Here is an 18,241-nt window from a genome sequence, read left to right as displayed (position 1 = left end):
TTGATCGTTAGGGTAACTAATGTGATTGATGGAAGTTATTAAAAGTGGTTGATGGAAGTTACTAAAAGATAATACAGGAATGTATGTTGTTGTAATATATAAAATTGAATAAATAAAAAATGTACACATTTTGAATGAATTTGGGCAAATTATTAAACTTGGACTATAATTTGTTTAGATTTCTTTAAGATGTGTAAAAATATATAAAAAAAATTGAAATAACAAAAATAAAAATAACAAACATTCAAAATGAATATAAAAATGATTTTATAAGTTTCATTTGAATCTGGACAACCATTTTGAATGAGTACAAAACTATTAAAAATTTTAAAATATAAAAAAATAATTAAAACTAGATAACCATTTGTACATATTCATTCAAGTGTAAAATTATAAAAAATTAAAAATATAAAATATATTAAAAATTATTAAAATTCTAAAAGTATATAAAAATCTAATAGGATTTTTAAGATATAAAATAATTATAAATATTAATAAAAATAACTGAAATATGGAAAACTAAAACGTAATTAAATAAGAAAGGTTTAAAGGTTATAAAATAAAAGTTAGTTTCTAAAAGGACAAACTTGGATAATTTTAATGCATAAAATGAAGCTTAGAATCCTTTGTTTTAACTTTTTTTTTAGTTTTCCTAGAACATTTTTGTCGAAAACAATGAAAATATGTTTTTATTCTCTAATTTTTCACATATTTTTATTTTCTTTTTCAAAATCTTCTTTTTTAAAAATTTTTAACCTTTTCTTTATTATTTCCCATTTTTCTAAGAAAATAAAATGAAAACGACCATTATTTCCCAAAACTAAATATATCCTATTTGGTTTTGGGAAACAAATGTCATTTTCTTTTTCTTAAAAATGAAAAATATTGAATAAAACATGTTTTGTTGAAAATTTTAAAATTATTTTTAAAAATAAAATATAGAAAAAACAATAAAAGTTGCTTTCATTGTTTCCACTAAGAATGCTTTGTAAAAGTGAAATGATGAAGATAAAAGTTTTAACTTCAAATGAATTGAGCTTAATTCAACCTCATATAAACATAAAATACTCTCTTTTTTCAATAATTTTTCAAATATTAATTTTGGTATCCTATTTCAAACTAATATGAATGTAAAAATTATTTATTTTATTTTATGTTTCTATTGTAGAAAATATTTATCAAACATTTTCATTATTGAAAACTATTTTATAGTTTAAGAAAATGGAAAATGAAAACTGCTTTGTGAAAATAAAAATGAAAACTGAAAATGAAAAAATATTTTCAAAAATCAAACGGAGTATTCTCATTATGTGTATGCATTTTCTAAATTTATTAAAATATAATAATATATAAATACCCTCAATTTGTTTCTTTGTAAAATAAATGAGTTTTTGATAATTTCTTAATTGAGTTAAAACTCAGTTGAAGGGTGACAACAACTCAATCAACCTTTAATATATAGTATAGATACATAAAACTTGATGCGGGTGAGAAACATATTTTATTCCAAAAGTTCATATAAGATAACAAAGAGACTTTGGTTAAAATGATAAAGTTAAAGAATTAAAGTGCTTGATGGTTCAAGTTCAAATTTTATTTTTGGTATATTTTACTTAACTTCAAATTATTTTTTTATATTATAAAATTTATATAAAGGGATGAAAAAGTTGGAACACCCCTTTATATAATTGATATTATTATTTAAGTTCGAGTTGGTGACACGAGTTAATAGGACATCAACTTGAATAAAAAAATATAGAAATATTATTATGTATTTTTTTAATAAAAATAGAGTAGATATCATTAATCAAAATAAGGTTGGGGACTATATGCATCCAATTTCAACAGTGCGTCTACAAATAAACAAAAGATTCCTAGTAGAAAAGGTGGTAGAGTTATCCTATGGAAAATTGCTCCCTAAGCGAGCTAACCTGATTTTCCTCCTTGAATATATGCTTGAGTGAGGCGGAGGTGAAGTTAAGCATTAGAAACTTGCAATCATTTACAAGTATGGAAAGAGCATTATCATTACAAATGAGTTTAACAGTCACTTTCATTTTCAATATTAAAATAATTTATATTTGTATATTAATTGGATTAATAAAATTTTAAATTTAACACTTAATTAAAGTTTCATTTTAATATTTTTATATGTTTTTATTTTACCTTTGTCAATTATATGTATATTAATAATGTTGTTGATTGAGTTAGTGTCACAAATTAACTCAATATCATAATAAAAATTTTTACTCATTTAATTTTTAATATATTTATGTATTTAAATTTTAATATTATACCTATTATATTTGTTATTATTAATTAATAAAATATTAAGCGCGTGTAGAGGAAAGTGGTGGAAAAATCCAAACCCTTAGAAAATAACCGTTCCCTGTTCTGGTTCCCGTTTTTCTTTCTGCTTTCTCCAACCTTAAAATCAATCGAAGACAGGAAGTTGTTTCATTTGGGAAAAAGTAGAGAGAAATTAAAGCCTAAACATGAGAATTCCAATTCTCTCTCTCTTTCCCGCCCTTTTTCTGACTTTCTTTCTCACTGCACACTCACCCCCTTCTTCAATATACGACCACTTGAAACACAACGGCCTCCCTATAGGTCTCCTCCCTAAGGGGATTTCTGATTTCTCAATTGACCCCAACACCAACCGTTTCCACGTCAACCTAACCCAACCCTGCAACTCCGAATTCGAGATCCAGCTCCATTACGATTTCAACATCTCCGGTGTCTTGTCTTTCGGCAAGATCGCTAATTTGTCTGGTGTCTCCCAACAGGAACTCTTCTTATGGTTTCCTGTCATTAACATTCGCGTCGATGATCCAACCTCCGGTTTGATCAACTTCGATGTCGGCGTTGTTGATAAGCAGTTCTCCTTGTCCTTGTTCGAGATCCCCCGTGATTGCACCGCTTTTGATCCTAAGGGTTCCCTCTTCATTTCTCAGGTTTATTCTACTTAAAACTTTTTATCTTTTTTTGCTTTTCGTTTGTTTTCCTTCACAGGCTAGGGACGGCTTAATTTTTATTTCTAGAAGGGTTTGCTTAATTAGTATGAGTACATATTTGATTATAAGTGAAAAATAGAATAGCTCAATTCTAAGACATAAACACAAGTATTTGATCGCATATATACAAAAATAAAATGATATTCTTTTACTTTAATCATCTCAATTTTCTGTTTTCTTTTGTTTAGGTTGCATTTATTACAAGCAATTTCTTTTCTTATTTTTTAGAAATGCTGGTAAGCATCAATTTTACCAGACTTAGGGCTATTCTTAGTACTGTATCTATCTAGGACATGTATATTAAAAAATTCAAGTTTTTCCATATATTTGGAAGATGATATTGATTAACTAATTTGTGGTCTTGTTAGACACAACTACTTTCTTGAAAAAAAAATAATAAAAAAGAGTCCACAGTAGCATAAATTAACATAATTACTTTTTTCTATACTATCGTATAAATAAGATAGGTACTATGTAAGTTGGTGTTAACTTTTGATTTTTTTTTTCTTTTTATGGTACAAAAGAGCTCGTAGCGTAGGAAGGGGATGCAGATTCTGGGATTTGAATCCCAAACCCATTGAATACAAAGTATGAACCATCTAGGCTAAGCTTCATGTTCATGTCAACTTGATTTTATTAAAATTCTCCCTATTACTTATTTAGCTGTGTGTCCCATGAATTTCTAGTAACTTTTACGTGGTTTCCTTGCATTTGACGTACTTCTGTCCTTATTCTTGTCTTTGAAAATGTTGTTCTTACACATGATTGAAGTATGGTCATTTCCATTTCTTGAGAAAGTGTTTTTTATGTCTGAGCTTTATATTATCTTAATTCCCTAGTTCTTATAAGCCTATGTAATTTTATTTTCTTGAAAAATTTAGTCCTTGCAACAAATCTAATGATGGTTTAGGTTTTATTCCCTAGCTAATTGTGTTAATATCCTTTATATTTCCATAGTTCCTTGTTTAATGAATTCTGATAAGTTAGAATAATGATTTCACTTGTCGATATGTCTTCATGGTTAGCTGATACAAGGCAGTTATGCTGTTCATTTTCATAATCTTGCCTGCTTTTTCTTAAGTGGTAATCTCGGTATACTGTAGCGGATTCTAGGTTATTCCAATGATTCTAGTTGAAGATTCTCCTTTTTTTTTTTTCTTTTTGTTTCATTGAAATCATAATTACCTCCGATGTTTGAGATTTGAGAAACAATCATCAACATATATGCAATTTTTTGATGCTGCGTACAAACAGCATTTTGTGTTTAACTTCATACCTAAAATTTATGGATCTCAATATTCTGAAATATGCATCCACATACATATGCAAGCATGTTAAGAAAATCCTGACAAACATATTTTATTAGAATTTGTGTGTATGATTCATAATAGCTTCCTTTTTGTTTTTTTTTAAAAAAAAAAGAAAAAGAAAAAGAAAAAGAAAAAAGAAGGGTTTAAAAATGGAATGTATGACATGATTTTTGTGTAAATGGTATCAGAACCTGCAATGTGCTTTAATAATGTCCTAATTGAATGTGCAAGTTTGATTTGCTTTCTCAAGACAGTAAGATGAATTAAATTGTCTTTGTCTTTGTATGTTCCTCTCCTACACTGTCTCTATAATTCAGAAACCATCTGAGTTACTTGGTACTGAAATTGTTGAGGAGCACATGCTGAGGGCCATATCATAGACTCTGGAGGCAGAGATATTATATTAAAGTTTCAAGGTTGTTGATACACGTGTGAGTTTCTATTCTCATATAAAGATTCTCTTCAAGAGTATAATTTGATATATCATTGGCTTCTAATTGTGTGCTTGCTTGCTATGTTCTGACTATTCCAGCTAATATTTCTGCTGTAGCAAGAATAACAATTTTGGGTCAAGCCAAATGGTAAAGTTGAACAACTTTAAGTCTTGTTATCATGAGTTAAGGCTGAACCTGGGGCTTTTGTTCGGGTTTGGTTTCACTTGGTTAATATTCTAGAAATTGGTGCTATTTATTGTTGTCACGAAATCGCTGGACATACAAATGTACTAGCATGGTGTTCTGTAAATTTAGAGAACTCTTTGTTCTCATCTTGTTCTTATAACTTTGGTTAAATATTGATTTTTAAGATAAAACATAATTACATAAGAAAGTCGTGCTGTTATACTTTCTTTTCTTCATGTTCATTAATGTATCTTGCTTATTTTTTCCCCATCACTCGTAAGATTTCTTGTTTGATGCGTTGGCTGTGAAAACTTTTTAATTCGAGGTAGGTATCCCACTTATATTTTGAAGTATTTGCACCCTCTTAGCATCGGTCGTAAGATGTTTGTTAATGTTTCCTGCCTGTAAGGTTCAAGTTTCATGAAAACTATTCAAAGCGTGAGGTTTAACTTGTTTAAGATATTTCACAATTGTAGGATCTTTGTAATACTACTTTATGTTAGCAGAGCCATGGGAGGGTTTAAAGATGCTATATCTCTGTTAATTATAGCATCACAAATTTGTGAGGGTTCAAAATTCAGGATTTACTTGAGTTCCTCGCTACAAAAGTGGTCCTCCTATTTTAGAACTTAAACAGAAAAGTAAAACAATTAGTCCACCAATTTTACAACTTCAACAGAAAATTAAAACAATTAACCCTGTAAGCTTGCTAAAAATTTGCGTGGGTGCCTAAACTATACTGATTTTCCCACATTGATCCTAATGTTATCAGCTGCTCCCAATTTAGTCCATAACATTATCAACCTTTCCTGGTTCAATCCTGAGATATTCATCCAAATATAAATTGTCACGTGTCATCAGTTGATGTAACAATGATGCCACTTCTATAAAATATAAAAAAAAATTACAAAAAAGTATAAATATAAATAAAAATATTTAAATAGTTTTTTTAAAATTTAAAAATACGTTGGAATTGTTAAAAAAACTATTAGAAAAATAAAAATTATTGGAAATGGTAAAATATTGTAAAAAATATAAAAATCATTAATATGTTTTAAATAATTTGTTTAGGTTTTCTGGAATGATGAGTGACATGATATGATCTCATGTTAAACCACCTACATCCTTCTGGCAACAGCAACACACTCGTCACTCCCATCCTAAGAATTAAGTCACAATCATTTGGACTCCATCCTCGACTCTCTATTTTCACTTCTCTCAACTTGGTGCTACTTCTAACTTCAAGCTTGCTATGTATAGGCGAGGAGCTAAGGCATCCCAACTAATTTGTTATAGATATTATACAATTAATTCATCAAAAAATGGATTAACAGTTTTTGCTTCAATTTATCTTGGAATGAAATTAATATTATTTAAGTTTTTATATACGTATGATTGGGATATTTTTGTTTAGCAAAGAGAAAATAGGTGAGATAGTGAACACCAAATTTATATATTTGTAAGATTATCTTTCCTTTAATTTAAACTGATCCAAATAATTGGAATTGGTTAATCAATGAAATGAAGATTGTAATTAATAAATGTTCATTCTAGAAACTTTGTATTTATATTTTTAGGATACATTCTATCTAATTAATATTGGTTTAGTTCCTCTAACCAAATGTTTTTCCTTTGTGTTTCTTAATTGTATCTTTAAAGTAAAATACTAAATTAAATGCATTATTTGTTTTTCTTTAATTTAATGAGTTTTAGTTTTGTGGAGTCTAATTTAATAAATTCTAGATTGGAATTGATGATGAAAATATGTTTGAGGACGAAATTAATATAATTTAAATTTGTCGAATTATTTAAAATTAAAATATTAAGTGTGTGATCATTTTTTTATTAATGATTTAAAGGAGACTGATCAAAACAATGTAAATTAATGAAACTTTTACAAAATTACTGAATGTTTTACGACTTTGTAATGTGTACTTTTAAAATTACAGTCTACTATAAAATTAGTAATTGTTTTACATAATTAATGAATTTCTTATAGAATAACTATATCTCTTACAACATGAAAATTATTGATTTCTTTTTCTTGTTATTACAATATTACTAAATCTCTTACAAAATTACTAAAGTTTATCTAATTTTTTTTACTGCTTTTGTGAATTACTGAATTTGTTACAAAACTATTGAATCTCTTATAAAATTTAGTACAAAATTATTGAAATAATGTTTAACTAGAATTTTAGAACATTTTGAAGCTTAAATATTAAAATGAATCTAATTATCTAATTTAAGGGCCAAAATTACATTAACCTTTTAAAAAACTACGTAACACATGGATGCATCATTACAAAGACGAATATTTGGTTACATTTTAGGAGAAGCTTTCTATAAATTCTCTACTTTTTTTTTCTTTGTTAAGTTTTTATTCCACTAAAAATTTCATGACAAAATTTTAACGAGATATATTTATAAGGAATAATTATCCAAAGAAAAGCGTCATGCATTATTTGCATGAAGTGAACGACTTTATACTTAGGCATTGATGCTATTCACGTACACAAATAGTAGATGGCATTATAAAAATTCATATATGCATAAAGATGCATTTCCTTATTAAATGTACCTCTTCTATGCATTTATAATTATAAGTTGTGTATAAATATTTACTTGAAATTAATAACAGTACAGGGACGGAGTTAGAAGGGTTTGCACAAGCCCTAGCCTTAAGGATGGCAATACAGCGAGGTGGGGTGAATATTGTTAAATCCATCACTATTCCATAATTGACACGTTTTGCTAGGGTTATTCAATCGGTTAACCGACCTGAACTACCATTAACCGAATTAATCGACCATTTTAAACCGTTAAACGAACCGAATTTTTTCAAAAAAATTAACCGAACCGAACTTTTTCGATTAATTTGGTCGGTTAATCGAATTAACCAAAATTTATATATATATTTTTGTTAAAACAAGCATAAAACATATAAAAAATTAACCGACCAATTAATTTATATTTCCAAAAAAGTAACCGAACCGACCGAATACTTATATATTATGATATTATTTATTAAATTCGGTTAATTCAGTTAACCGATCGATTTCGAACCGAATTAACCGTTAACCGAACTTTCAAAAAATTATTAACTGACTCCCGACCGAATTAATTCGGTTAACTAACCGATTAACCGAATTTAGTCGGTTAACCGAATTAATTCAGTTTTACCTGAAATTTGCACACCCCTACGTTTTGCTCCACCATCCGCCCCGCTCCACTATAAATGTATAATCTTGAAAATTACCCTCATATTCGTGGATGTTGGATACATCCATTCCTGCCCCACCTTGCTCTATTTCAATTTAAAATTTGCAACTTATATTTAATATTTTCAATCATTTTAATGTCAAGTAAATATTTAATCATAATTCTTCAAAAATATTTAAACATAAAAGATATGGTTTTTGTATTATGTTATTACATTTTTACCTTTTTTAATAACTTATATATACAAGAATAAAATGATAATTTTATATAGTGGAATGGGTCGAGGTGAGGCAAGCAATTAGCATAATCAATCCATACCCACTATGCAAAAAAAAAAATTTCAACCGGCCCCGTCCCACATCCACTTTTCAAATGAAAAAGTCCATTATATTCGGAGCATATCGGTTCAGAATCCATTGGGTGATTCGAGTTTTACCATCCCTACCCGACCCTAAAATGAGAAATTTCTTTTTTAGTCCCTTTATAATTTATAAAATTTTAAATTAGTAATGATAAAATTGTACTTTGCTCCCCAGAATAATAAAAATTTGATTTAATTATTTAAAAATTATAAAAATATAAACTATTAAAATAATAAAATTATATTTTTAATACAGTAAAATATATAATTTAATATCATCCTCCTTAAAATAAATTTCTAACTTTACTTTCGATCTAATTCTTGAAAATCTATAATGATCATAAGCATATTTGTTTTATACTTTCAGTATTCTCTTGATTTCACATCATTTTTATCTTAGGAAGCCTAAAAGAAGTTGAAGTGCCCTCTAGATGCAAAACGAAACTATGGAAAGATTGGGAAGCAATGATAACCTAACCAAATAGAAGAAGCACAACTCCCAAAATCAATCATGCTTCTAAGGGATTGGGATAAAAGCCACCAACTCCTTGTACATTCACATGCTGCAAGGTTTTTGTCAGTTGCGGATATTGGGTTCCACAAGAACACCAAAACGATAGTATGCCATGTGAATGATCGATTTAATTATTCCAGTTATTTACTGTATATTATAAAGTCAGTTTAATAACTACACTAAAACCAAGTATAAATAAGGAGATAGAAGTAGAAAGAGAGGAGATGAGGAGACATGCCATGTGTCATATTATATTGGATGGATTAGGAGTAAGTGGGTTAATGTCATAAGCTTAAATAAAGTGCGCGAGTCATCTAATATGAGATGTGATAATTGATATATGATATGGCGATTATATTGGATCTAATAACTTTACGTAGTATTTTCGTTTATGTATAATTATATTTTTTAAAAAAATTAGTTTAATAAAATATTCATAAGTTATATTAATATTTTTTATTTATTTTTTTCAACGGTTTTTGCACGTAAAACAAAATGAAAATAAATATTGACTCACTGATTATCTAACATTTAACTAATACTAAGTGGGTTTACGTGGTTGGATCGTCTAAACATGTCCTTAATTTAATCAGAAACAAACAAACCAATTAAAAGACTAATATGTCTTCTATCAAATCCAATTAGGGAGATACCTTGTCTTGGGTATCAAAGCGGAAAACTCCCAAATGATAGAGACATAAATGTGACTGATTAGACTAACTGTACATTAGACAGGACCTAAGTAAAATTGATACTAAATTCATTTGTGGATTTATTCACTTGTGACATTTATAGTGTGACATACCTTAATTCTGAACGGATTATGGACTATGTATGCGTGACTCGCGTGCTTTGATGTAAATGAAAGCTTGAGTTCAAATAGATAAGGAACGAAAAGCTGGTACGTTCGGTATACGACTTCTACAATATGTAGCATCATTCTACAAAAGTGGAATTTATAGCCCAATGAGGGGTAAATGATATTCTCTCATCAGCATTACATGATAGATGAAAAGTAAATGTGGTCACGAGTGATTTATCTTTGTGATAAATGATTTAATTACTATTTGATAGTAATTGAATTTTCATGAATAAATATATAATGGTTACCATAAGATAAATTGGGAGCATGAATTCATCCTAAAGAGATTAAAGATATTCTTGAGGGTAGCACACTTTTCACAACGTCATTAGAGAAACACTTATTAAGTAGCTTTCATAATGGTATATAATAAGGGGGAGCTTAGTCACGATACTTTAATAGAATGACTTCATGACTAATAGTATTATAATTAATAGGCGAAAAGTCAAAATTTAATTATAAATTATTTGAGTCCTAATTATATATGTCAAACTGGTCCTTCTGCTAGCTCCAGGTAACTAGAAACAAATTGCATATAGAAAAATGAATGAAAATGATGAAATAAGAGAAATAGATCGCATGTATCACTGTCCACAGTGAATGCATTTTTCATGCTAAGTACAAAAATGACTTGAGAATTAATTTAAGGTTATTCGGTTTATTATTTAATTAATTGTAATTAAATAATTGAAACTCGAAGATGAAATTAAATTAATTAATCATTATAAATTTGTTGAATAATGAAATTTAATATATTTTCTCATAGATTTTATTACGGTAAAGTTGTTATGGCTTTAATGGAATTAGAGTTGAGTTGAGAAAATTATTTAATTAAAAATTAATTTAGTTAATTAAATTAATTGATTAAATAAGATTTATTTTGGGTAATAGAAAATAAATATTGGGTTGGATAAAATTATAAAGTGTTGGATTAAAAGTCCAAGAAACATATATAATTAGACTTAATACATGAAAGGCTTAATTAGGCCTCATATAATACATGAGGGCGGCAAACCCTAGTGTATATAGGGGTGTGCCGTTGCCCCATTTCTACTCTAATTAAAGTAGGGGTGTGTAATATTATTCAAGACTTAATCAATCAGAACTCTTGTACTTCCCTCTATAAATAGAGAACACTGATTAAGCTATTTACACACTATTCCATACATCATTATTATGCCAAAAAGTAGTGATAATTTTTTACAAATAATAAACTCTAATTTCTAGGAATTACGAGTTTTACCGGTTTATAGGGAGAACTTACTTTCCTACAAAAAGTAAGTAAATCATTTCTTTTTTGTGTTTTTGGTTTGTGTTGCTCAAGCCCACGCTCGAAGCGATTCGTGATATGAGGATAGTGAAGAAGGCCGTTCAGTTGAAAGTCAGGATCGACTTAAGTTCGCATCACACAAAGCATATGTATAATTCTAGTTAAGGTTTATTACTATAAATATCACAAAAGGGCTCGATTTTAGAAAAATTTTAAAAATTCCGCTATAACTATAATAATTACTTTCTAAATTGATTTTGGAACAAGTTAATGTGTGGGTTTGTTTTTCAGGAAAATTGTAAGTGAAAAGGTTCTTGCAAGGGGTTCCTTTGGGGGCTTTATTTGTATTGCTTGTGGACTTGGCCCATTGGGTTATCATAGTAAAGTGTAAAAATTGTCCCTTGGTTAAGGGGGAGGTTGTACAATGACCTTTCCTAAGACATATTTAGGTTTTTTTTTGAATGAAATTTGATGCTTCCAAAGGGTTGGGGAAACGAATTTCTGAGGGGTTGAGGAAGACTTGCTTTCAAAAGGTTGAGATGACACGTTTTCAAAGGGTTAGGGAAGGTTTTCTCTTGAAGAGGCGTGCTTTCAGGGAGTAAAATGCTTTAGCACTACTATACGGTGTATTGAAGTTGGAAAGGCAAGTCCTTATGCATGAGAGGCACATTTGGACCTTGTTTTGTTAAATCTCAGGCATTGTTGGCACCATATTTATGACCATGCGCTACAACACATCATTGGAAATCAACACAAATGATTTTCCTTCCATTGAACTTTTAAGGCCGCCAGGTGTTGTAACGACCCAAAATTACGAGTATCGGAAAGTGTGTTTTCGGGTACCCGTTTTTGTGAAACGAATTCATAAATATTTTTAATAAATATTTTTAATAAATATTTACAAGAATTATTATATTATATTATATTAATTAAAACATAAAGTAAATAAACAAAAGAATAAAAGAAAAGAAAAAGAAAGGATAAATAGAATAAAAGAAAACGAAACAGGGGAAAAAGAAAAGAAAGAAAGAAAGAAAGGAAAATTTAGGGTTTTAAGGTTCAAAGTGTGATTGGTAAGCCAATTTAATCCCTTTTATTATAATTTTAATGTTTTTAGAATCCTAGAACAAAATACACTTGATTTAAGTTGAGAAATTGAAAGTTAGTGAATTTTTAAAAGTTGTTCATGTTGAATAATTTGAAGTATTAGGGGTTAAATTGATAAAATTTCAAGTTAGAAGTGAAAAGGGATTTAATTGTAAAATAAATTATAAGTTTTAAGTAGTAGGGACTAAATTGAGAGAAATTTGAAATTAGGGTTTTATGGTGAAATTAGGGAGTTGAAATTAGATTAAAGTGGAAATTGAATTGAGATATGTAATTAGTTTTGTAAGAAAAAGAGTTAGTTTGATTTAAGGACTAAATTTGAATTTAGGCAAAAGTTGTGTATAAATTGAAATATTTAATGTTAAATTCTGTTGTATTGATGATTTTCAATTATTGTTAAATTCTATTTTAATTGTTGTAATTATTATTTCATGTGTATGGTATGTGGATAGAGGTGAGTATTGACATTATGGTATTGAAATGAATTGAATTGAATTTATGAGCATTTGTGATTATTTGAATTGAAATGTATATAATGTTTGGAAATTGAAAAGTGATTTAAAATCCTATTAACTGTATCAGGCTGAGTCGGATATAGTTGGCATGCCATAGGATTGGAAGTGCTCAGGGATTACTTCGACTTCGAGTCGATGAGACATTGGGTGTCAAATTAATATTTCGGATGAATTTGATGAGGTACTGGGTACCATTTTACTTTGGCATGGTCGATGAGACAATGGGTGTTAACTTATTGCTTCGAATTATCTGATGAGGCACTGGGTGCCATACTGATGTGTTTTGGTTGGATTCGTGTATCTGCCAAAGTCCGAATCCTATTAATAGGGGTAAATAAATGAATTGACAATATGAATGATATTGGATGATTTTGAACATGAATTGGATTGGGATATTGAATTGAGTTATGAAATTGAAAAGTATGAACCAATGAGTTCATGAAATAGTTATTGATATGCTGAAATGATATGTGTATCCTATTGAGAAAAGTCATTTGAATATCAATTATGAGATTGAAATAGTAGGAGATGAGAATTGAAAGTGTTATTAATGATGTGTTATGAAAATGATTATTTGTTGAATGATTTTTGTTATGTGAGTTTAGATATATAAATATTAAAAATTCTTGTTTAATAAGTATTCAGATTATAGAAATACCATTGAGTTTATACTCAACGTACGGTTTGTTTCCGTGCGCAGGTTAGGTCAAAGTCAGATCGTTGAATCAACATCCAAAGCTGATCCTGAACTCAAAAACGTGGTGAAGTATATTTCTTTTGGTAATGACATGTACCTAGGATATTATGCATATGTCATTTTGAGAAATGTTCTTAAATAATATATTAAGATGATATTGGTTGGTTATATATGTATAAACTTATATATGTTATGTAGAGTTTATAAATGGTATATTTTGGTTGCAGTATGAATGAATTTAACAAATGCAAATTTTAGGTAGATATTTGATATAAAGTTTGAATTAGTTAAATGAAGTTAAATGAATTGAGTTAGTAAGTATTTGTAAAGTATCTATGTTGGAACATTGATTAAGTCTTTAGATTGATGAAATTGGCATGTATTAATAGCATTGGAATGTGTTTTGAATTGGTTAAACAATTGAATTTTGAGTTGCTTGTTGTTCAAGATTTGCAAGTTTGGTAAACTTGATGAAAAAGGCTTATTTTGAGTCCACATGACCTGGCACACGGGCGTGTGACCAGATCCTGTGAGACACACGGCTTACACATGGGCAAGTGGTTAGGCTATGTGTCCCCTGCATCTTAAAAATTTAAAACAGAATGCTCAGGTATTACTAGACGGGCAAAGACATAGGCGTGTGTCTCAGCTGTGTGCAGTACAAGACCTAGCACATGGGCGTGTGGCTTTGCCATGTGAGGTAAGAGAGTTACACGGGTTAAGACATGACTTGAAAGATGGGCATGTCATATGGTCACACGGGTGTGTCCCTTTACCACACGGGCGTGTGTGCCCTATACTTAGGAAAAATTTTGAAATTTCGTGAAAAATTCTCTGAGTTTCTGATTAAGTCCCGATTCGTTTCTAATATGTGTTTTGGGCCTTGAAGGTTCATAAAGGGACTATATAATTGAATTATGATGTTTATGTGTAAATAATTATGAATTATTAGTATATGATCTGTAATTTATGATAATGCTCTGTAACCCTGTTCTGGTGACGGATAAGGGTTAGGGGGTGTTACAGATGTCTTGTTGTGATTGGAGGGGGAAAGCTTGTGTCAAAAGTGTCGTTTCATCCTAGGGGTCTATAAACTTAAGAATTTTCGTTTTGCTTTTTCATTAGAGTTTGAAAATTCTTTGAATTTTTTTTATTTGCTCACATAATACTTTGTGTTCTTTCTTTTCTTGTGTATTTGCTTTAGCTTTCATTGTTCTCTTTTAGTTTTGGAATCTTCGCTTTGTCATTTCCTCAGCTTATGAGGTTTTTTATATTGGAAAGATTCAATTTAGAAAACAATTTTGTTGCACGGTGAGAAATAAAATTATTCTAAAGATTGAGCATTGTGATATTTATAGTAATAAACCTCTTTATCAAATTTGTACTTGCTTTATTGAATAGATGCTCTAATTCGAATCCCTACTTTTAGCCACTCGACCTTATCTACTATTCTCGATCTTAGCTAGCTATAGTGTGGGCTATTCACGAACCGATGAATGCAATGAGAACTTTAATTGATATTAAGTGGGAATATCAATATATCTCTGAGGGCTAGAAACCAAAAACAAGTTCTTACAAAAAATAGAATTTATTTAGGTAGAATAAATCACACTATTTTTTTGGTAAAGTGACTACACTTATGGTTCGTTTATTTGCCAAGAAAACATTTTTTGAAAAATGTTTTCTCGATTTTAAGGTGTTTGGAAGCTTGAAAACATTTTACATTTGGAAAATGTTTTCCAAGACACGGGTAAAATGAATGAGTTTTAGGGAAAATGTCTTACTAATTTTAGTTCTGTAAGACATTTTCCATCTCCTTCTTTATCCGAGTAAAAGTCCTCTTCCTTCCGTTCTTCATCTTCTTATTATATCTCTTCCTTTTTTCCTTAGTCCGTCGCATATCTTCTCTTCTCAGGCAAATTACACACTGCTGTTTTGTTTCCTCTCTTTCTCTCTTGCTCAGGCAAATCTCATTCTTCTTTGCAGGGTCTTGGCTTAAGGTATGTCATGTTCTTTAAGTTCATTTAAAGCTATTTTTTTTCTTCTTGTTCTTTACTTGTCCACATTTTAACTGATTTTATGCCTGAAATTTTATGCTTTCTTTGTTTCTTTATTTTTAATTTTTTTTTTTTGAGTTTGGGATTAATTTTATGCCTTTCAGTTATACAAGTTGAAGTAAATTACAAGTATCTTTTGTCTGTGATGATGTTTGCAACTATAATGCTATTCCCATAGCTAGCAACATCATTCTTGAACATTATATTTCAATGGTGTTTGTGGTTAGTCTATTTGGTTTGCTTTGAAATGAATAAAAACATAGATAAAAGTATAAGCTGGGATGATGCCAATATAGGTAGGATTCATATATCTAGAGAGAGAATTGTTTAATTTAACTTGTAGCTATAAAGTCACCTGTTCTTGTTATTTATTTATTTATTTTTATCAATTATTATTTATGACTAGTATTTTCTTTGTAGTTATGTTTTGATGTGCTTTCATTTCTTACAGCAACGTAACCTGCTATCCTTCCATGCTTGCAGGTGTGTATGCTTTTTGCTTCCTATATCAATTTTTGTTTTTACTTAGTATTTGGATTTTGCCCTACCTTTGCTACAACATTGTTGGTAGAAATTTTCTTCTCCTAAATAGTAAAGGTTACATGATAACCTATTTTCTTATATGCCATTTTTGGTTTTATTTAGTTATTGTTTATTACTATTTTTTTACATGCCTTGTCTAGTAGGCTCTGAAATTTGGCTGTATATTTTAAGGATAAAGGATCAATAAACTGTGTGCTTACCAGTACCTTGTATTGCTTTGGTATGGTAGAAAGAATTGGGTGATATAATGAAAGGGTGACACATTTAAGAAAGAGAGTTATATAATGAATGGAAAAATCTGTCACTGAAAGAAAATGACATTTTATTATGGGTTTTGATCTTTCACTGGTCAGGAGCTGCAGTCATTTTTTTCCTGCCTGGTTTGTGTGTGATTGTTGGTTCTGTTCCCTATGAACAATTGTATGGTCCGCATTTATATGAAGTTAGTTTCATGTCACACATATCATGGTTAGTTTCATGTCACACATATCATGGTCTTTATTCCTTTGCATGAAACATTTCTCGAGAAGATTTATTTTTTTTTGCAAAATTACCACGACTAGATGTTTTTGGGTTAGTCATTCAGATTTTTCATTTGCTAATTCTCTTTCAGGGAATGGAGACAACCTTCTCTGTCACTGTGGATGATGTTGAGTGTGCTTACTTTGATAAAGTCAAAAACCTTTGTAATTTTGGATCTTCTAACTAGGAAACTATTGCTCAACTAGTGTGGGCATTCTTTAACTATTGGGCATATATTCATGATTATGCAAATTCAGTAATATTTGTACACACAAGAAGCTTGATCAGGTGAGATGCAAACTATTATCTTTCAGGAATGCCAATAAAGTTTGAGGTGAAAATATAAAATATTTTCATGGTTTCTGAACTTATAAGTACAAGTTAAGATGCATGTATCTGGTTTCGTTTTAAATACCTTCTTTGGGTATTAGTTGCATCTTGTGGTGAATGAATTATTTTATTAACATATCCAATTTAATGTAGTAAGTTCTGAGCAGGGAGAAACATGAGTGCACTCTTTTAGAATGGCTTGCAATTTGCAAATGATCAATAGATGCTATATTTGGTTTTGCATAAACCGAGGACTAAATAGTTGTAGGTGGGGATAAAATAAATGAATTTTGCAAAACAAAAATGTTTTTAATTTGATGACTCTATTTGTACAGTAAGGGAGAAAAAGACTGGACAAGAAGAATTGGCAATGATTGTCATTTAATCTGCATAGAGGATCCATTTGTGGTATCTCATGACCTTGGTCGAGTGGTGGACAAGTTCAGTCATTAAAGTTCTAAGAGGAGTTTGAACGAGCGACTGATGTAACGAAGTATGATCCAAATCCTTCGATAACAATCTTTGAACCTTACATCCCTGGGTAACAAAACCTTGTCAAGTGTGTTATAAAATCAATGGTTAAAGCTATTTGGTTGGTTTTTGTAGTTGGTGTGCTTTGGGCCCCCCATAATCTTCAATTTTGACCTTTTGAGTTCACATCCATTTTAAAGAAGTTTAAGCTTATTATATGTAATCAAGAAAAGAAATTTCCAAACATTTTATGGATAGATGTTAAACAAGTTGTAATTAATTGATTGATAGTGTATATAAAATTCCTATATGATTCAAACATATTCATACCAAATGAGTGTGTTATATCATATTTGTGTCTTCAAGTGAAACAAACAAAACAGTCTTATTATATACATTTAATAAATCATTGCAATATATGTAAAAGTAATTTAAAATATAAATTTATTAATATATATATAATAAACTCAATTAAACAATGAAAAGATAATAAATTCTTAAATATATATTTATTTAATTTAAAACAGCTTTTATGAAATATTTTCAGAAATCTACCAAACAATGAAAATATTTTACAGATTCATCCAAACACTAGAAAAGTAAATCATTTTCCAGAAATTATTTTCCAAAAAATATTTTACTGGCAAACAAACGGAGCCTTAATATTAGTATATGATAACCTAGCCTACGACCTCTATTTATAGAGAAAATTACAAGAGCCTTAGTTGGACAAAGTGTAACCAAATAATAATATTTTAATAAGAAAAGCATACTCCTATTAGGAGTACTCTAGGGTGGGTGACAGGCCCCTTTCTAGGATATATAG

General features: G+C 29.3%; 1 protein-coding gene across 3 annotated transcripts; it reads left to right on the top strand.

The window, feature by feature from the left end:
* The first annotated feature begins 2,335 nt into the window (after nt 1-2,335).
* Nucleotides 2,336-5,152, top strand: LOC108464023 (uncharacterized). Of its 3 annotated transcripts, XR_008277328.1 has the most exons (4): nt 2,336-2,954; nt 3,539-3,602; nt 4,642-4,755; nt 4,857-5,152. XR_008277328.1 is itself a non-coding variant. In XM_017764082.2 (3 exons), the coding sequence occupies exons 1-2, from the start codon at nt 2,496-2,498 to the stop codon at nt 4,702-4,704; spliced, it is 522 nt and encodes a 173-aa protein (XP_017619571.1). In that variant the 5' UTR covers nt 2,336-2,495; the 3' UTR covers nt 4,705-4,740; nt 4,857-5,152. The 3 variants fall into 3 exon arrangements, 1 of the variants encoding a protein (XP_017619571.1); XR_001868215.2 differs by lacking the exon at nt 3,539-3,602; XM_017764082.2 differs by lacking the exon at nt 3,539-3,602 and having other exon boundaries at nt 4,642-4,740.
* Nucleotides 5,153-18,241: the final 13,089 nt, after the last annotated feature.

Source organism: Gossypium arboreum, chromosome 13 (genome assembly GCF_025698485.1).
Source record: "Gossypium arboreum isolate Shixiya-1 chromosome 13, ASM2569848v2, whole genome shotgun sequence".
Classification (NCBI taxonomy): Eukaryota; Viridiplantae; Streptophyta; class Magnoliopsida; order Malvales; family Malvaceae; genus Gossypium; species Gossypium arboreum.
This window is presented reverse-complemented; position numbering and strand designations above follow the sequence as displayed.

What these genes read in the sequence shown, in the direction of transcription:
- LOC108464023 (XM_017764082.2), top strand. Translation starts at nt 2,496, where the DNA reads ATGAGAATTCCAATTCTCTCTCTCTTTCCCGCCCTTTTTCTGACTTTC. An exon ending in GTTCCCTCTTCATTTCTCAG is followed by an intron (nt 2,955 to 4,641) that starts GTTTATTCTACT and finishes TCTATAATTCAG; the next exon opens with AAACCATCTGAGTTACTTGG.